The 22007-nt window shown below is 34.9% G+C and overlaps 1 protein-coding gene across 1 annotated transcript in view; it reads left to right on the top strand.

Moving 5' to 3' along the window:
- Positions 1–1306: 1306 nt before the first annotated feature.
- The window catches only part of LOC138704277 (farnesyl pyrophosphate synthase-like), a 34684-nt gene continuing 13983 nt past the window's right edge, over positions 1307–22007 (top strand). The window contains exons 1-6 of the mRNA XM_069832146.1: positions 1307–1396; positions 2914–3064; positions 7234–7373; positions 9140–9343; positions 13994–14164; positions 21049–21126. Of these exons, the coding sequence (XP_069688247.1) occupies positions 7347–7373; positions 9140–9343; positions 13994–14164; positions 21049–21126 (480 nt within the window). The 5' untranslated portion in view covers positions 1307–1396; positions 2914–3064; positions 7234–7346. The remainder of the gene's footprint in view (positions 1397–2913; positions 3065–7233; positions 7374–9139; positions 9344–13993; positions 14165–21048; positions 21127–22007) is intronic.

The raw sequence follows: 22007 nt of genomic DNA, 5'->3' as shown, positions 1-22007 counted from the left end.
TTCGTACCTCTACCTGCGTATACACAACGTTGTAAGCAGACGAATTTTTACAGCGGTAGGCGCTTAGTTCATATCTGCCGTGTTTATTTTATATATTTTTTATTTTACTGGGTTATTTTATGACGCTTTATCAACATCTTAGGTTATTTAGCTCCTGAATGAGATAGTGATAATATTGGTGAAATGAATCCGGGGTCCAGCACCGAAAGTTACCCAGCATTTGCTCATATTGGGTTGAGGGAAAACCCCGGAAAAAACCTCAACCAAGTAACTTGCCCTAACCGGGAATCGAACCCGGGCCACCTGGTTTTGCGGCCAGACGCGCTAACCGCTACTGCACAGGTGTGGACTCTGCCGTGTTTCGCGGTGGCACCGCAAAGAGCGCTGCACAGGACAACTTGGCCACTCTATATTATTCTCTTTGTAACTCGTTGATTTTAACACGAAAAGCAGTAATTTTCGGCTTGAGTGTTACTGCCATCTAGCGTAAAAAGCTGCCATTAATACGAAAAACTGTAACACCACTGCCACCTGGTGAGTGAAATTCTAACTACTTACTCAAGTGGAAGCTGGTTAGTGGCTAGACCGGTGTCGCCGGCTAGACGCAAGTTGAAGACTTGCTTACGTACTCTACAAGTTAATGGTAGTTGCAATATCCATATGTGATTCCCGTCATAGCAATAAAAAAAATGTTAAGAATATTTGGAAGAAACATTTCTATAGCTGGAAGAACAAAGTATCAAAATATTAAATTTCCTGCTGGACAAAGGTATTCTGTTAAAAGCAATTGTCACGAGCAGGTGTCACGAGCCCGTGTCAGAGGCACCAAGCTGTGTGTACATTATCATTACAAGTTTAAAATCTTATGTACACGACAATAAATTAAATGTAGTATAAGCAAAGAAACTGTAAAGATATCAGCAAGCAGGTATAGATCGTTCCTTAATACATCCCTCCGGAAGTGACCACATGTTTATTATTGCGACCCTTCGGCCGAGCTCTAGCCAGCTGTATATGACTAAGATTTCTAATTAGCTGGGGAAACATCTAGAAGGCATCGCGGCCCCTAATTAAAGATGACGCTACCCCAAGCCGTCATATCACCTGTCCCCTCACCCCTAACTTGCTGACATCTATAAATATTACTGTAACGCTCAAAGCGTCGCTTATTTGGTACGAAATCGTTGAATAAAGTGTGTCTGAGTCAATCTGAGAGACTTTGCTTTCTGCCGATCTCCACACCCTTTCCGAAGAGACGTTGGATTGCTTCCTGCGGAGAACAACATCACATCTGCAGGACGCGACACAATGAAAATACACTGTTTCGAAGAAGTTACAGTGAGAATGTGCACTCAAGTATTGATGTGCCACAACATAAAAGCAGTAGTCAAGCACGGTAAGTAAAGATGCTGTCTTATTTTTAATAATGATACAGAATCGACTACTTTAGTGATCTAATCCTGCGGTTCCCAAATCTTTTGAGTGTCACGGATATTTTATTTATTTATTTATTCATTCATTCATTCATTTAATTATTTATTTATTTATTTATTTATTTATTTATTTATTTATTTATTTATTTATTTATTTATTTATTTATTTATTTATTTATTTATTTATTTATTTATTTATTTATTTATTTATTTATTTATTTATTTATTTATTTATTTATTTATTTATTTATTTATTTATTTATTTATTTATTTATTTATTATGAAATATGCCCACGACATAAGAGAATCTCAGGTTGATAAAAACGTGTATATATATAACTAAACAGAAATATTTACACACAGAATAAAAAAATTTACAGGAGAAAGAGTTCGTCCAAAGGGCTGACTCGGGAAGAGTACCCAAAACGCTCATTGCATTTCCACGTTGAATTGCAATACTTAAACTTGACGCAAATAAGTAGTGCAACGACGATCACCAGTAATGGAGGTCAAAATTTGACCGATTTGAGATACCAAAACTTTAGCGTCATGACTCCAAGGACCGAAGGTCTCTACAGCAAAGGGGACAAAGATATAATTGTCTAAAAGATGAGCATATTTATTGACCTTCTTCTTCACGGTTAATTCAGCAGCAGATCCTGCGCGTCTGGAGGTATTCGGTAAGTGAGATGGAGCTAGAGTGCCAACGCAAGTGGAGTCCCAAATTAAAGATTTTCCTCTAGACCATGGAATTAAGGTGAGGCCATCGGGTCGTTTACCATCCGCGCGACTAATACCTGGTGGTTCCAAAAGAGACGGGATGCCGCAAGAAGTCAGAGATCTTTTAATGATATCAATGAGTGATGTATGTCTGGGAATGCGACCCTTGATCCTCCCACAGCTGAGTGCATGATGGCCGTAAATATCGGCAATTCCTCCGCAAATACATTGGTGTAGTGGTGTCCATGGAGACTGACTTGCCACTAGCCGCTCGCTGACAAACTCTCCAGCTCACTTCATACTTTTTGTTTCTTTTTTTCTACCTCAGATATTATAAAATGTATCTTACTTAAAATTTTGAAGTATATTTTAAATGGCCTTGTACATTTGTAACACTTTAATTTAGGGAATGGTATATATGGAAGGCAATGAAATATTTGTACAAATTTTGTAAATAATTCGATACATTTCACTTTTAACAGCGATAGCTGTACATGCATCCTTATCACCTATCTGTTATAGTGTGTATTTATTCGTTAATTCACCTACCTCTGTAGTCACTCAAGTCAGTGATTTTATATCAATCAGTGTAAGCCTAATTATTGTTTATATATATATATATATATATATATATATATATATATATATTTATTTATTTTTTATTTATTTATTTATGTATTTATTTATTTATGTATTTATTTATTTATTTATTTATTTATTTATTTATTTATTTATTTATTTATTTATTTATTTATTTCAGTCCGCAATCAATGGAGGAAATTCGCGAAGATCCACAACAGACGGAAAGAGAACGAAAAGAGTTCGAGGTTGTATTTGAAGATGTTATGCGAAATCTTGCAGCGAGCGAACATTATCAAGACAGTCTTGAAGGTGGTGATTGGTTGGAAAAAGTGAGTTTAAGTTTCAAGTATGTATAGATCTTTCCTCGTATTCTTAAACTTGTAGTTTGCTAATCATTCATTCATTCATTCACATTTTTCTGCCCAAGGGCAGGTTTTTCATTGCAAACCCAGCATTCTTCAATCTTCCCTATTTTCCGCCTTCCTCTAAGTCTCCGCATACGATCCATGTATGAGTTTATTATTATAATGTGACCAGATTTTTAAGACAACAAACCGGGATATTTTTATAGTTTTCTGTACGAAAAGAGACAAAACGTACACATTTGAAAATAAAAAAGCTGTTTCTTAATAAATAAATAAATATTATATAAACAACTTACACATTACGACAGGGATCGGAAAAAATATAATCGTGATCACAATCAATGATTAAACTATAAAATGTCTTTGCTAGCAATAGTGACGTCGCTGGGGCGGCGCAGTGAACTGTCTTTGCTTCACCACCTCCTTTCCATCCAACTCCCCTACAACTCCAGTACACAGGCATCTATCATTGGCGGTTACCTACTTAGATTTAGATTGCTTCTTTCTCAAAACCTTCAACGTCTCTTCGAAAACGTGTGTTTAGGGAAGAATTGGAGGAACAATATTTGTTGTTCACATGATGACAATGTAAACGGCTCTTGTGTTCTAAAATTCTAATAGGCACTTTACGACACATGTCATAATGATTATCACGAGACAGTGGTGGCATTTACCTTATTGTTGTTAGCAATGTCTGTGTCGAAAGCGTGTTCTTCCGGACCGGTGTCCAGAAAAAGGAAATTTATGTATGAGTGGGAAGAAATGTACTTTTGTTGGGAGCATGATGGCAACACCCAATGCCTTATTTGTTCTGAAATTATACGTGGAATGTACACGGCCGTGGACAATGAAGAAAAAACAAAATATGCCTAACAGTAAAAAGTAAAAGAGAATAAACTGAAAATGAAAATGACCCTTTGGGGCTGTTAAACATTTTAATTTCCAGAAACTATTTTATGATAGGCTAATTGCACATGGCTTACTTACTTACTTTACTTACTTTTACTATTTTTGGTTTTTAAGGAGGCCGGAGGTTCATTACCGCCCTCACATAAGTCCGCCATCGATCCGTATCCTGAGCAAGATTAATCTCCCTACCATCATATCCCAACTTCCTCAAATCCATTTAATATTATCCTCCCATCTACGTCTCTGCCTCCCCAAAGGTCTTATTCCTTCCGGCCTCCCAACTAACACTCTATATGCATTTCTGGATTCGCCCATACGTGCTACATGCCCTGCCCATCTCAAACGTCTGGATTTAATGTTTCTAATTATGTCAGGTGAAGAAAATAATGCGTGCAATTCTGCGTTGTGTAACTTTCTCCATTATCCTGTAACTTCATCCCTCTTAGCCCCCTCCTAAGAGCTTACACAAGGCTATAATTATTAATTATGTTAATGAGTTTACAAGTTAATTAATTTGTTTTGTTTTGGTTAGGTTAAAAATTTAGGGGTTTATACTGAAGAATATTGTTGAGCTGTATTATTTTTCATGCACTTATTTAAAATGTTTGAATGTAAAAATGAATAATTTTTGTTTTTGTAAATAGTAACCTACTTTAAAAGTATCTATGCTATATGGTTGTTGATTTCATAAAGATTTGTAACTTAGTTCACGACACTAAATAAGTTTTATTTTCGAACAAGCATTAGCTTTTTTAATATATCTTAACACTAATGCAATGACATTTTTCATAGTATAATTCTGTTCTTTTATGACTATCTAGTAAGTAGATACATGAACTCTAAACAATAAAACACTATAATTTGTCGCTGTTTCAGTTCTTTCTTGAAATCGCCTCCCACCCTACATGTGTTACCTGTGTGTTACGGGATGCTTTCTTTGAATCTCCCAAGCTTATCGTTTTGAGTACGTCTGCTTTAGAATTAGGGCAGCATACATTGATATTTTGCCAATAAATCGGTGCGTCCTTTTTGTTGCACAGGATTTTGTAAAAGTTGACACAGGTGTGATTAAAATTCACCTTGTTAATAACATAGCTTTCAAATTTCACCTCACATGATGCAAGGTAGGCTACAATTCACGGTAGAAAGAATGGACTGACTCTTGGTCGTTAGAAATGCAAAGTTCTACCGCGCGGTTCACACGTGTTAACGAACTGCACTTGAAGACGATGCTATGATGTTTGTTTATTGAAAGTCACGCACCGAAGTTATTGACAAAATTATGAGACTTATGATAGGAAATTTTGTCATTTAAAAAACTAAGTTTCTCGGAGATTCGAACCTTGACTTATACTTCGTTCCATAATGCCCGACAGGAGACATAAACATTCTCCGCAGAGGAAGGGAGAAGGATAACTGCTATTCAACCAATGGCAGAGGTCATATTCCAGACATCTTGAAGTTGGGGATCTAAGCGTTCAACCTTCCACAAGCGTGGAACGTGACTTCTGTCACTGTTGAATAGCAATTATCCTTCTTCCTTTCTCTAACAGCAATGTTTACGTCGACTGTCAGATATTATGGAACCCCGTAAAGTATTATATTCACTCGTTTTTTTTAGTCGTGCTGTAACGATCTACGTCCTCAAACTGATAGTTCCAGGTCGGCATAATACGTGGTTTTCCTGTACATATTCGCTTCGATTAATTTTGTATTTATCAATTCTATTAACATTTCTCTCTTCGGAGGCTCTGATGTATCTAAAATCAACCCTCAATTCCATTTCATAACATATTTTAGAATCTTAAACAAAAAGAAACAAAAAACAAATTTAAATGGTTTAATTATCTGTTATCTGGTGAAAGGCAACTTTGACGAGACGAACATGTATTGTATCTGGAATTTATAAATTGTCGGCAGCCCATTCTTTTTGCCGGGAAGTAACATTTGTTTCTCTCCTTTTAGGTTTGGTAAATATGCCTAGACGTTATAGTATATTTTGTATGTCGATCTTATTATGATTCAGAAACTGAATCAACGTATGCATTACTAAAAGATGAAAGGGGATGTTAACTCTGGCTCCGGCATGTTTCCTCAGAATTTTCAAAATTAAATCAATTCAGTTGTTTGCATGAAACATTTCGAGAAATCGTACGTTATGAGAGTAGAGAAGAAGATTATGGATAAGGGAGAACTTAAAGGATTTCCTGGAATAATACTAAAGCTAAGACTAACTGGGTCCACCCTTTTTCCAAACACATTCTTTTCATGGCTAAAAAAGGAATGAAAGAATATCCAAGAATAATACTTAGGCTATCTGAGAACGCTATCCAAACACAATATCGTACTGTTCTAAAGACAATCTCTAAATGTCTTGCTGATATTGAAGATGAAAATCAAATCTGGACCAGACTATTCGTGATAGCATTGAATCCAATAAACAATACATTGAAAGTATAAAACTAAGGGTGATGGAAGGATACTTACTTGTTTATTGGATGTCAATGATGGAGCACTTTATGTTGCAGCTTTCATCGCAGTTCAAGATGACTTGATAGGTGTTAAAGTGAATGGCATTCGTCTCCTTAATGCATGAACAAGTAAACATAAAGTGTTAAATCGTATAAGTATACCGGATAATACAGTATGTCCCACAATAGAATGTCCACAGTTTAATTAAGTTTTCCTAGTATTACTTTGAGCAAAAAGTTCCAAATCAACACGGATCAAAACTCCAACCGTCGCCAAATAAAAACATAAATTCCAAAATTAATTATTTCATTAACTGTGATTTATTGTAATTTGCTTTGAGGAAAAATGGCATCCGGAATTTTCACATTTGATGCTCGAAGTGACTATCACCATGTCAAAGCATTAATATTTTCAACATTAAAAGGATATCTCTATGAAAGATTAATAAAACAAACCCATTTAATCGATATTATAATATTGTATTCCTTTTAACTGCTCAAGGTTGGTAGAACATCTTTCTGCGGTGGCAATGGAAACTGGCAGAAGATATATTTTTAATAGAAAGAATATGCGGGAAATAATTCTTGTCGCATGTCAGATTTAATCAATAGCAGCTTTTTAGATAATTCCTTTGTTATAAAGACTCCAAGCAGCTGCAACTCTTATTATTATTATTATTATTATTATTATTATTATTATTATTATTATTATTATTATTATTATTATTATTACTGCCAATTAAAACCTTTCAGGAGATCAAATACCATGTCCCTGGAGGAAGACTTAAACGAGGATTAGCATTCATGAGAACATACAAAATGCTACTTCACAACAAGATCTGACGCCTGAGAACATTCGACTATCGATGGTAATGGCTGTATGTATAGAAATGGTAAGTAAATCCTATATGCACCGTATACTATTAAACGAGCAATATATCATTGTTTATTTGTATACTTTATCTCGGAAATGGACCTAAGGATTTCGAAGAAATGGGGTAATGTACCATTTTCGTATGATTTAGTTGGGTCTAATTTCGGAATGTCGCTTCATAAGAAAAGAAAATATAGGCTATGTGAACTATTTGAAATTATCAAGAGAGTTATCGCACCCTGGTCGCCTGCTAAACGGCTAACGCTATGTTCACGTCAGTAGTGACGTATTTGGTGACGTGTATTCTCGTTCGTAAAACCCTAGATCATATATACATATGTGATCTAGGGTAAAACTTAGGAAAGAAAGAATGTGCACGTATTCCTTTAACGCAAGGTTCTATTACACACTATTACTCGCTGCGTTAAACATTTATCATGTAGCAGCTCCTATGATTGTCAATCAATTGCGCTGTAATTTGTTTAATCGATATCTCAATGTCTAAGGAAATCATATAACAAAACTCGATATGAAAATATTTTTTGAAACGTGAGAAAAAAAAATACTACGATGTCATCTGTTTAAAAATGTTCGTAAGCGGCAAACTTTTTTTATTTTTCACTTTAGATGGAGGATCAAAGCGAGATAAACGTTTAGAAAGAATGGAAATTACTTTCAAAAGTGGTTGCTACTCAAAATCTTTACTGGTTTCCGAGTTACGGCGAGTTAAAGAAAGGAGTGCTTTTCGCTTGGCGGAGTATTCAGTTTTGTCAGTTGGAATCTCAAGGAAAAATTTTTCCTGCGCCTTCTTGTACTTCGGCCCGAATAATTTATCCATCTTCAGCTATTCTAAGTACATGAATATCATCCACAGTGGTATATCCCAAACGAGACGCCATGTTTTAACACCAAATTAGGATTACGGTGAACGAAACTTCCACGTTATCCGTCTAGAGATAGCGGATCCGCTATTGAAATAACGTGAGGTAAATTGGCTCTGATTGGCTCTTTCGTCAATGACGTCAACATAGCTTTAACCGTTTAGCGTATCAGTATGGTGCGAAAACTCTCTACTTCAGGCCTGCAGAACTGTAGCTCTTGAGAGCGACTGCTTTTCTCCTCTTTCTTACCCATCCACCTTTTCTACCTCTGCGGTTACGGCGTTCTAGTTACTCTCGGCTGCATCAACATCCATTCTCGGGGCGGAAGTCGATCATCCCCAATAGAAGTGGAGTGAGGCTGACGTAATATTTCCCCTCCTTACGAGTTCTGCAGGCCTGCTCTATTTAAATAATAGAAATATGTTATCTTGTAATTTCCTCTAAATCTAGTGGTTTTTAGATAGTGTTCAGAGGGAAAAAATTGCCGTCGTTGATGAGATGAATTTCCAGGTTTTTTAAGGTTTACGACCATTGGGTCTAGAGGAGAGCACTTCATCCCTACTCCACTGGGAACGACATTTTCACTTACAGTGCGACGTAATTTCTTATACGCTTTTCTGTTGTTTAGTGTCAGAATTTTCACTTCAAAACGACAGAAATCTGAACTCATAATTTTAAAAGGGCGTAACATGACGTAGAAAATTACGTAAAATCGTGAAGATTTGTTTATTCATGAACATTTTATTGCTTTTGGATTTTAAAATACTTCAAATGAAATACGAAATAATTTTACTTTTATTAGGGCGACAAACATTCTTCATAGCTATTATCTAATCACAAATATTTTCACAAGTTTAAATTAAATATAACCACACAACTAACTATACGTGGTATTTATTTACAGCTGGAAGGAAGTCTCGTAATCTTGGACGATCTAATGGATGGTTCAATAACGAGGAGAAATCGACCATGTTGGCACCATGTTAACAACATTGGAGTGACAGCTGCAAATGACGTAATACTTTTTAAGTGTGCAGTATATCAAGTACTGGAAAAATACTTCAGCGATAAACCGTATTATTTGGACACGGTTAAATTGTTCCGAGACGTAAATTACAATCACATATATTAGAAAAATTATTAATTAAACAATGTACTAGACTTTTATGGTTATTAGTAGACTTCGTTGAATTGCCACAGGCAGCATGCAATCAGATTGCCGATGTACGGTAGTATAGAGGAGGTGGGCGGCCTCCCGGTCTCGTAGTATAAGCAGTTCATGTTAAGAGTTGTGACCGGTTCAAATAGATAGAGCAGCTACAGCTAATGTATACCTATGTAAGCACTTGTTTTTGCATTACTGTGGTTGGAATAGTCAAAGCTTAACATTTGTTCAGTGCAGACAAGAATTCAATCAAACATGCTACAATGAGAGTGTTGCTGTTCCAAATAATTGCCCCTGGAATACCCTTGCCCCCGCAGCCAGTCTTGACCCGTTGGAAAACGTGGTTGGATGCTGTTAATTATTATGCAAAATATTACGGCAAAATAATGGAGGTAATTGATGCATTGGATAGCGCAGACAGTTCCGCTGTTGCAGCTGTAAAATCTTTGCCTTCAGAACAGCTATTGGAAGATATTCTGTTCGTTGATTCTAATTTTAAAATCATGTCCAAAAGCATCACCCTGTTAGAATCGTCTAAACTACAACTCTCAGAAGCCCTCAATATAGTGTATAAAGTATCACAAACCGTTATCCAAAATAACAATTCACTAATTTCAAAAAAAGTGAAATGTAAGTTGAGAAACATTATTGGTAAAAATTCTGCCTATTCACAACTTCGTATTATAAATGATGTACTATCAGGTCATGACAAGACGTCTGAAGTTGGTGTACTAAAAAGTAGTGACTTTCCGTTCTTCAAATATGTACCTATTACATCGTGTGATGTTGAACGTACATTTTCCCAACATAAAAACTGTTTGAGTGACCATCGGAGGAGGTTCACTTTGCAGTCGCTCAAAATGTACGTAACTCTTCACTGCAATGCACATAGTCAAGGATGATGTGAGTATATTACATTAAATTTTAAGAGTTAATATATCTCACTACAAAATAATTGTGTATTTACATGTTTAGACGTACCCTACTTCAATGATCATTCATTATATTTCTTGAATGCAGGATACAGATTTTATTGTAACCGCAGTATACTGCTCAGTGTTTACATAAGAGACATACTCCATCCGTTGCACGTCCCCTTCTCATACAGTCTATACCGCTTGCGTAGTAAACCTTACGATTCTCGTGGCAATTCCACGAAGTCTAGTTATTAGTTTCACCTTCAAATCTGAATATTGATTAATAGAGACAGAATATATGCACAAAATACATTTTGTATATAATATTCTGAATACACAGGGTGCGAAAAAATTGACTTTCAAGCAATTCCTTTAGACAATATCGAGGCTCTTTTCTAGCCGCATAAGTTATTTCCTCAATACTGCATATCATTTTCTAAGAAATATGGAATATTATGATTATCCTTGGGAAGTTCATGTAAATTACTTAATTACAATATTGTCTAGAATAGTGTTATTTTTAAGAAATTTAAGAACATATTCAACAAAAATGTATGTTAAATCAACTAATTTGCATACTTTAATTCTATTATTAAATATGAAATATTACTTTGGGGAATAGTACACACAGTAACAAAATATTTATATTAAGAAGAAAGGTTTAAGAATAATGACTAACTCTTCACTTCTGAAAGCCCATTTTCATACATAAAAGGATCGTGACTTTAACTTGGATGTATCTTTTCCAAATATTATTATTTTTAAAAGATAATATTATTTCTTTCTCCTTTCGAAATACATATAAACTTAGACAAAAAAAAAAGATCGGCTGCCATACTCAAAGTACCTTCGAAAGAATTCGATTGATTTCGTAAGAGCTTAGATTTACCCCTGTCGAGAGCAAATTTCTTATGCAAGACTCCGCTCTGTTTTTCCTTTGTTTCGTTTGTTGCTTTTCCTATTTGTGGCAGTGTTTAAAAAATCTGTAACAAAGATAGCCTATATTCTAGGGGTAAATTAGGTGCAAAATAAATATTCTTTCTCTAGTCATGTGAACCAGGCGCTGCCCAAAGATGAAATTTGACAAATTATCACTTCAGGAGATCGATCATTTTTTGTGTATATGACTGTACATACTTATAATACAAAACAAGATCTATGTAATATACCCAAATTTAGACTAAACAAATCAATGCAGAATTATAAACTTACTAGTGGCTTGTGCATCAAATGCCGCAAACTAAGTTCATTAGGAGTTCAAATTAAAATTATTCAAATTTATTTCCAATGAAGAATACCGGACATTTTGGAAGTTATTTGCTTTCATAATAATGAAACATGCCCCTCTGAATGGTTTTCTTCATGCTAAATATTTTTTATTGAACCTATACATCTTCAGTTCTTAAGTTTCAATGCGAAAACGCAAGTAACAATGTCAGGACGATCATACGGTTTTTCATGTGGGAGTGAAGCAGTAGCTATTTCAGACCACTGTGGATCGTAGGTGAGCGTTAAGAAAATATCAGGTTTGCCATGCTTTCCAACAATAGACATAGCATCTTGGTATAGCTGTTGCATGTTTCGTGAACTACCTTGAAATGTAGAGGGCAGAATCATTTTATCCTGTTAAGAGATCTTGCTAAAGAGATCGGGACACTACAACATTATGTAGGCCTCTTATTTTATCAGTAAGTAACACCTTTTGGTCTTTCCTTAGACATTATAATTTTTGCGCTTCCTCCAGACAATACTGAAGAGAATCACACATATAAATATCTATCACACTTACTTACAAATGGCTTTTAAGGAACCCGGAGGTTCATTGCCGCCCTCACTTAAGCCCACTATCGGTCCCTATCCTGAGCAAGATTAATCCAGGCTCTATCATCATATCCCACCTCTCTCAAATTCATTTCAATATTATCCTCCCATCTATGTCTGCCTCCCTCAAAGTCTTTTCCCTTCAAGTCTTCCAACTAACACTCTATACCCATTCCTAGATTAACCCATACGTGCTACATGCGCTGCCATCTCAAACGTCTGGATTTAATGTTCCTAATTATGTTAGGTGAAGAATATAATGAGTGTAGTTCTGCGTTGTGTAACTTTCTCCATTCTCCTATAACTTCATCCCTCTTAGCCCCAAATATTTATTTAAGCATGTTATTTTCGAACACCCTTAATCTCTCTTCCTGTCTCAAAGTGAGAGTCCGAGTTTCACAACCATAAAGAACAACCGGTAGTATAACTGTTTTATAAATTCTAACTTTCAGTTTCAAATATCTACACCACACCGCCATTAAAAATATGGAAAAGACCCATACCACTTGATTAATAACTATAAAAATATTTCATTTTTAATAACAATATTGTTATCTTAAGTAAGTTTTGTATAGACTACTATATAACCTTCACTCGGTAAATATTATAGAAAAGAAGATCTTACTTCAGACATTCTCTACGCCTACTTATATAACCCCAAAAGGTTTCACTTTCATATCATCAATAAAGCATTAATCTGTATAATTAGTGACAATACTCACTGCGGGCTAAAGCAGTGAACTATGAAATGAACTATCACCTTTCGTTTTTAACGTCGTTCTAGAATATGCCATTAGGAAAGTTCAGGATAACAGACAGGGTTTGGAATTGAACGGGTTACATCAGCTTTTTGTCTATGCGGATGACGTGAATATGTTAGGAGAAAATCCACAAACGATTAGGGAAAACACTGAAATTCTACTTGAAGTAAAGCGACAGGTTTGGAAGTAAATCCCGAAAAGACAAAGTATATGATTATGTCTCGTAATGAGAATATTGTACGAAATGGAAACAGAAAAACTGGAGATTTCTCCTTCGAAGAGGTGGAAAAATTCAAATATCTTGGAGCAACAGTAACAAATATAAATGACACTCGGAAGGAAATTAAACGCAGAATAAATATGGGAAATGCGTGTTACTATTCGGTTGAGAAGCTTTTATCATCTAGTCTGCTGTCAAAAAAATCTGAAGTTAGAATTTATAAAACAGTTATATTATCGGTTGCTCTGTATGGTTGTGAAACTTGGACTCTCACTTTGAGAGAGGAACAGGGACTAAGAGTGTTTGAGAATAAGGTTCTTAGGAAAATATTTGGGGCTAAGAGGGATGAAGTTACAGGAGAATGCAGAACTGCGCACATTGTATTCTTCACCTGACATAATTAGGAACATTAAATCCAGACGTTTGAGATGGGCAGGGCATGTAGCACGTATGGACGAATGCAGAAATGCATATAGAGTTGGGAGGCCGGAAGGAATAAGACTTTTGGGGAGACCGAGACATAGATGGGAGGATAATATTAAAATGGATTTGAGGGCGGTGGGATATGATGGTAGGGACTGGAATAATCTTGCACAGGATAGGGACCGATGGCGGGTTTATGTGAGAGCGACAGTGAACCTCCGGGTTCCTTAAAAGTCATAAGTAAGTAAGTAATCATATGCTTATTACAGGTAGGCCTATTTTATTGTGTACAATTGACTATAATCTAGGCACAATATTGTCCTAACATACTTATAAATAATCAATACCTATATAAAATATTCTTAGTGATGGTTGAGTCTTGACCATAATTGTTGGATTACACATACTCCACTTGGCCATATATGGGTAATTTGTATTCTTAATTTTTCAGGTTACATTCAAAATCTGTCTCGGTCAAATGTTAGACATCAATGTCGCAAAGATGGGAGCAGGAAGAGTTACCGATTTAAACACATACACAATGGAGTGCTATCGTACCATAGCGAAATACAAAACAAGCTTCTATGCTTGTTGTTTTCCATTTACCCTCGCTACATGTATGGTAGGTACTATCGACTTATTTTTGCAATTTCTGTATCATATAATATGCTTAGCACGTCCCGCTCATTAAGAATAGAGGTTTCCTAGCATTTATACATGCAATTATGTCTTTGTAAGTGAAATATCTATACTTCATATTATCATATATTTGGAACATATTTAAAACACTACAAATGTTGAAGTTAGGATAAATATTGAAATGTCTCGTATACTTTCAAAGCATACGTCAATACTAGTAAAGTTCCAAATGTTAATATGAAAAAAAAATACAAGTTTGTCTATATATATAAACATAATACATCCACAGATATATGCTACGTTGCAAGAATATTTTTAGTATTCAGCCCTTAACGGTCTTCCAAGTATAATATAGTATGGCTTAAAAGTCCCAGAACATTGCTCGGCCGGTTGGCGGCCCGAGCCCCATATAATCGCTGGCATTCCTCTCCATGAAAGTGCGACGCTCTTCCCGCCTGCAGTCAGTTGTTATAGCGACGCTGTTATCCCCGGCGTGTCTCCGCCTCTTTGCTTACACCTTAGGAAGTGAAGGCTCTATTAAAGTCTAGGCAGGTAGTATCGTTCGCCATTTTTGTTGTTTCGTTGCCGAGCTACCAGATGAGGAATCTATTTGCCGCACCGTTAAACATTATCATGTCTTAGCTCCTATGATAATAAATCAAACGCACTCTAATTGAGCAAATAATTGAGCGGCAAATAACGTCCTCGTGTGCTTTCTGCGAACGCCAACGAAAGAGCCAAAATGACGGGGCGATTATATTAAGTATTTATCGAGCCTTAGGAAGTGCATAACGTCATCAGGAGCGAATCACAAGACGCACACCTTTAAATGTAGCCGACCTGCAACGTGATTGCTGCCGGAAATAAGAGCGACGGGACTATAGTATAACATTTCATGGAGTAGGACAGTTGTGTTGTGCAGTCTTGAGTTTTCATTATAGAGTACACCAGTGTTGTGCAAAGTTGAGATATTCACTGCGTCATCTTATATTCATCTTGAAGACGTGTATCAAGTTGATTAGTTAACTGAGATAAATCACCAGCATTGTTTCAAATTAACACAGGAAAGTTGTTTAAATAACAGATTTACTAAACCTTAAGTGATGTTAAAAAATGTGTAATCTAGATGTAAATTAAAATAAATTTCATTCACTACTTTACTTGAAGGGATATTATTCATTACTTTTATAAAGAATTGTCTAGCTTCTGGTAAAGTAAGTTCATCCATTTAGAATTGAAAAGAAATCGTCAATTTAATTTGATCTCATATCAAGACGTCCGTGTGGGGTAGCTACGCGGTCTATTGTACGCTCTCCTTAGGCGTCGCGGTTCGAAGGATAGTGGGTTCGAATTACGCCTCGGGCATGGAGGATGTCCTTCGTTAATGTAGTGTTCTGTGTGTCTCTGTGAAAACCTCCTACGCGTTTCTGACTCCAGACTAGCGGAGATCCACATTTGTGTTGGTGTCTAGTGGGTGTTGTCCATAAAATATGTCCCCTTCCCTACAGGCATTGGATGTTAAGTCCTACAACAGGAGGTTAAACGAAAGTTGAAAAAAAATAATAAATAAATAAAATAAATCCGAAATTGTCTTGGATTATTGTTTATACGTAAATCAAAAAATCTAAGTTCAGCTTAATCGATTTCAGATTGATTGTATTATTCAAAACTGGATCTAAAAATATATTTACGTTTTGTTAGCTGCTATACATAGCCTGCCACCTTCCAGAATTAAAGATGTGAAGTTTTGATTCTTTGTATTTTTCAAGATGGTGTAAAAAATAGATTCGCATTTAAGCACAAGTGATGAAATGAATTACAGTATGTTGTCGCTATACATGTCTACGAAATTTTATATTTACGAAAAACTTAGGTTACATTTCCTCATTACTACAGTTTGTCATTTATGGGAATAGAGTAGACATCTAGGTGCAGAACTTTAGTCCCGTCGCTCTAATTTCCGGCAGCCAATCACGTTGCAGGTCGACTACATTTAAACGTATGCGTCTTGTGATTCGCTTATGAAGACGTTAAGCATTTCCTAAGGCTCGATAAATACTTAATATAATCGCCCGCCATTTTGGCTCTTTCGTTTGCGTTCGTAGAAAGCACACGAGGACGTTATTTGCCGCCCAATTATTTGCTCAATTACAGTGCGTTTGATTTATTATCATAGGAGCTATGACATGACAATGTTTAACGGTGTGCCAAATAGATCCCTCGCCTGGTAGCTCGGCAACGAAAGAACAAAAATGGCGAACGATACTACCAACCTAGACTTTATAGTGCCTTGACTTCCTAAGACGTAAGCAAAGAGGAGGAGTCACGCCGGGAATAACAGCGTCGCGACTATAATAACTGCATGCTCTAAGAGAGTCGTCAACTTTCAGGTTATACTGCAGGATTACGCAGATATAATTGATAAAAATGTATGACAACATTGATTTGTTTGTTAATGGTTATAATCTATTCAATAATACATTTAAATAAATTTCACATTAAGTCTGATATTTATGATGGTGCCTTTTCTCATTAAATGTGTGTTAATAACTGCTGAATATGACGTTAACTTGCTCGAAATGCAGAGTTTAATTATTATGACTAATCAAACGATATTTTAATAACATAGCAACTTCGAAGATACGTTACATAACTATACAATAATTTATTTCTTACTGTTTCCTTAAAACCTAGCATTAACATTTCAGGAAGTAAATTAATGGGATCCATAATACCATGCAATAACGATATCCATATCAGCATACAAAACACACAATCTTATAACCAAAGCTCGGATCTTGGGGACTTGTGTGTCGTGTGCTTGAGTAAGGTTACAGGCATAACGTACACAAAGCTCACGCTGCAAGTGCTCGGGGACAGTCGTTTGTACTAAGAAAGTGGTCACATCGAATGGCAAGAAGACGAAAGAATAAACTGCGTCACGTCGAAGCCAATGACATTAAGAGAATTACAGGTAAACGGTCTGTTTGAGGAAATAGAAAATACGTGTTATTCGAATGGGTGTTATGGAAGTTTGAAAATGCATTTCTTAAATTTTAGGTACAGAATTTCGTGGAGGAATTCTGAGGAGATACATTATTTTCTTCTAATGCAGAGTTTATATCTTGTAAGTTGTACCACACATAAACTAGAGCTGGAAACGGGCATTCATTGAAAGACATTGCAGTCCTTTAAATTGATGGAGAATTTGTCCATAGCCATGGATCAAGTCGTAGAGGGACCTTCCCTAGTAGTGATACACTAATTGAAAACTATTTGCGAGAAAAATTTAGGATATACTTATCTTTCTCAGATACGAGATCTGCTGAAAATCGAACAGGAAACAGTGACAGTGAAATATTCAGTATTTTATTTAGGCCCAAGACTTTATAATAAAATTTCAAACCATTTTCCAAATTTGAAATTTTTTAAAATTGAAACTTTTAAAAAAGAATTTTGTAAAATTATCCATGATATATAATAATAACAAATGTACTTTTTTTACCTTTTATTTCTATCGACTATATTTATGTTTTTATCGAATATCACTGGCTTCTGTCGGATTGTCAATTTATATTAAATGTGTATTTTTCTCTCGTTTTCCCTTTCTTCTTTATTCTTGCTCTTGTGTTGTACTTATTGGTTTGAATTAAGTTAATTACTGTATTTAGTAAACTGTCCTTGTAAATTTTATGTTATATTATTCACTAAGACCACACCGTACACGAGCCTGACTCTTACGGTAGTGGCTAGAAACATTTTTATTTTATAAATGCAATTTGTACTCACTAGGTAGCTAGTTAAAATAAATAAAATAAAAAAATTAAAGTTTGCTCCCGTCACTTCATGTGACGTGGAAATAAGTTTCCTTCGTTTCAAATCATGTTTAACTAACAGACGAAGAATTTATGGGTTCGAAAATCTTCGAATGCATGTAGTCATACACTGTAATGAAATGTACAGAGCAGAACTGTAAATTTGATGTATTTTGCATGTTTATTTATATATCTGCTATAAAATTAGATGTTTCAACCTATTATAATATTATCATTATGTTGTTCCAGCCAGGAACCACTTTTATAGCAGACCTGACAGTACCTCCGTGCTGGAAGCGGGAGTTTGTTGACATTGTATTCCGGTCGCTTAGCCACGTTCAAAGACACAAGTCCCCAACTTCCGAGCTTTGCTTATAACCACTTAATGAGATCCTTGAGAATATTTATATAAATATATTTAAATCGTTAATTTTAAGATCTAATGACGTCCATTAATTACTCTCTGCGTTATTTTTATATAATGCACCATTTTGTTTCCAAAGTTCTCATTTAATAACAATAACTATTATACATTGTGAGAAATATGTACATAACATTTGAAAAACATACATTTTACAAAGATAAAACTTTCAAGAAACAACTTCTATGGCAATGTCCTACGGCAATGTTATCCAAAAGTTAAAAAGAAAGTTTAAAATGCATGATATGCACCTCAATATGTTCAGAATCGAACGTATATTGTAAATCAGTGATCGGCAAAGAGTACGTCATATAAAATGCAACCTGCAATACACAACAAAGGGGAAGGCAGGAGAGGAGGATACCCAGCAGATTGCTTAACGTTGAATGAGCAAGTGATGGCTAAGGGGAGGGAGATCATGCCTTACCTCTCCGTTCTGCTTACGTTTTAAGTCGCCAGTCACGAAATACCGATCACTACTGTTGTAAATGTATACAAGTTCCTAACCATTACAATTATTAATCTCATTTTTTTAATTTTGTGGAGAATTCAGTCCTATTTTGAATGTAAGAAACCGGTCGAGTTAAAGCGATCAATTTTTACAGAAGAAGAAACATAAATTATATTATATTGCATATAATTTGAAAAAAGTTAATTCCGCAAGTAAGAAACATGTTAAAACAAAAAAATTATGTGAAATAAGATACTGAAACAATGTTATTTCAAGCTTCTATGACAACATTATAGAGAAGACATTTCGAGTTTTGCTACAGTTTCCATCATCAGGGTGTGTCTTCATATATACCTGGAGTGGTCGAGTACCTATTATGTCATATCCATTATGACCTCAATGATGAGACATGTTACTAAGTCCGAATTGTCACAGAAATTACAAATTACATCTCAAAATACGTTTGAAACGTCAGAAGTCCTTTCTCATATTACAAAAATGTAATATCTTCACTCCACATGGTATATATTGTTGGTATTATTATTATTATTATTATTATTATTATTATTATTATTATTATTATTGGGGATTTACAGTTATTCACAGCTTATTTCATTCCGTTCATTAGACACATTTAAACCTTAGCCTACAGCAAATTGTATTTATTTATTTACTAGCCGTACCCGTGCGCTCCGTTGCACCTGTTAGAAATAAATATAAAGTAATTACATAATTAAAATAGGACGTTTGATCCAGGGAACATTCGTTTTTGATAGAGGAATAAATCGTTTAATATGTTACTTAATTTAAATTGTATTTAAATAATTTCAATGTGGTCATTTTGGTCCAGAGAGCAATCATTTGTTGCAATGACAATTCCTTTAACATATTTCTTAATTGTTATTACATGCAACCATAGTTTAATGAAGATTGACACATCACTTAGTTTTAATGTGTATACTTCATATTACTTGCTATATGTTTCCATTCAATTATGGTAATAACTTAATTTTAACCCTTGTTTTCTACGTCTTCAGTAAATAGCCCTTGGCCCACCATGGTTCTGAACCCTTCAAATAACTTAAATAGTGATACAGCATAAACAGTGATATATAATTATATTTCTTTCTTTCGAAAATGTAAGAATTCACGATCTCCTATGCACCACTGCCATGGAATGAATAAATGTGTTTTTTCTTCTTACTCAAAAATTTTATATTTTGCACATAGGACTTACTGCAGAAACAACAACGCTATAATCTGAGGCGGCGGTGAAAATGTATTGTATTGTTATTTCAAAAGTCTTGTATATCCTTAAATTTCACTCAGAAGTTACTGTAATAACATTATAGAATTATGTCGATCTAGAGAAAATACACTTTCCAAAGATGAAATAATAATTAAACACTTATTAGCTTTCAATATTACTTCATACAAACACAGAAACATTCTCTGTAGGCTATGTTTAATAGCTTTCGATTGTTGTTGTCCAAGGCCCCTTATAGACGAAGTCATTTGTTTTTATTTCAATACAGCGCCTTAGATGGTGTCATTGTAATTTTAAAACTCATTTATCTCATTAAATATCAGTCCTATCAAAATTTTGTATAGAATAAAACTTATCGGAAATCACTTTTAAAAAAACTTTTGTTATGTAACAGTTTTCATGAAAATTAATAATAAGGGACATATTTCGATTTATTTAATTCAGGCCCCCTTATAACCCCCTTTTAAATAAAGTATTTTGAATAACGTATAGCCTAAAATCTAAGTTACAACGAACTTAATTTATATCCCAATTTTCATATAAATCGGTTCAGCCATTATCGTGTGAAAAGGTAACAAACATCCAGACAGACAGACAGACAGACAGATAGACATACAGGCAGACAGACAGACAGACATACAAACAAAAATTTCAAAAAAGCGATTTTCGGTTTCCGGATGGTTAATTATACATGTTAACACTAATTATTTTTGGAAAATCGAAAATTACCAGAAAAATTTTGGCTACAGATTTATTATTAGTATAGATTCTAATTCCATTATCCTAATTCCTGTATAGAAGCTACATGCAATCATAGGATTTCTTCAAATCCTCGGTCACTTTTTTATATAGTGGCTACTAAAATATATAACATTAACTGAATTAATTTACAATTTTATGTAATTTTGTTCAGGCAGGTCTGAAAAACGAAGAATTAATTCGCCAATGTAACGACATTTTCTTGAAGCTGGGTGAATTGGGACAAATTTATGTAAGTAATAACTTCATTATTAACTTGTAATGCAATTTCTAATCATGTACAGCTGTCAAAAGAAAAAGTGGCCGCTCTCCTGGAACAAAGTTCCCTTCGGGTATCTTCGCTATAATTCGGAGACAGGCGATGTTACATGTTGTTGGACCACGTTGCCTGATATCTACAGTTATAATTGAAGTATTCATTCTGTGATTCGATAGGGTAATGGTAGCGTTCAGGCTTCTTATTCATGAGGTCCTGCGTTCGACTACAACCTCGTTCTTTTTATGTTCTTTTTTGTTATGTTTTTGAGAGAGACAAACTATACATAATGGCTCCTTTCTCTTTTACGATTATTTTAGTAATTAACATCAGGTTCATTAATATATTATGCCATGACTTTATCATTATGATATTGTGGCTGCAAATGGAAAGAAAAAAGATTTTATTCTCAATAAAAATATCTTTCGTGGCATAAACAAAACAAATTTACTGGCGTCGGCCTTAAAACATTCAAACAATTAAGCGTTCAAAAAACAAAACAAAAAGCCACAATTCAATATTTAGTCTATCTTCCTCTTATCTCGATCATCTTGCAGTCGAGTGGGCATGGAATCGACTAGTCTTTGCAAATAGCGACTGTTCTTAGACAAGATATTCCAGGCATTCTGAACATACCCACATACATAAGTGTTCTGTCCATGGGCAGGTCTTTCATTGCAAACCCAGCAATCTCCAATCTTTCCTATTTTCTGCCTTCCTCTTAGTCTCCGCATATGATCCACATATCCTAATGTCTTCTATTATTCTTTTCAACCAGAGACCCAACCAATTCCTTTTTCTCTTTCTAATCAGTTTCAGCATTATTCTTTCTTCACTCACTTTTTCAAACACAATTT

The sequence above is a fragment of the Periplaneta americana genome, chromosome 8 (assembly GCF_040183065.1).
Source record: "Periplaneta americana isolate PAMFEO1 chromosome 8, P.americana_PAMFEO1_priV1, whole genome shotgun sequence".
NCBI lineage: Eukaryota > Metazoa > Arthropoda > Insecta > Blattodea > Blattidae > Periplaneta > Periplaneta americana.
The sequence above is the reverse complement of the archived record's forward strand: the minus strand, read 5'-3'. Positions and strand labels throughout refer to the sequence as shown.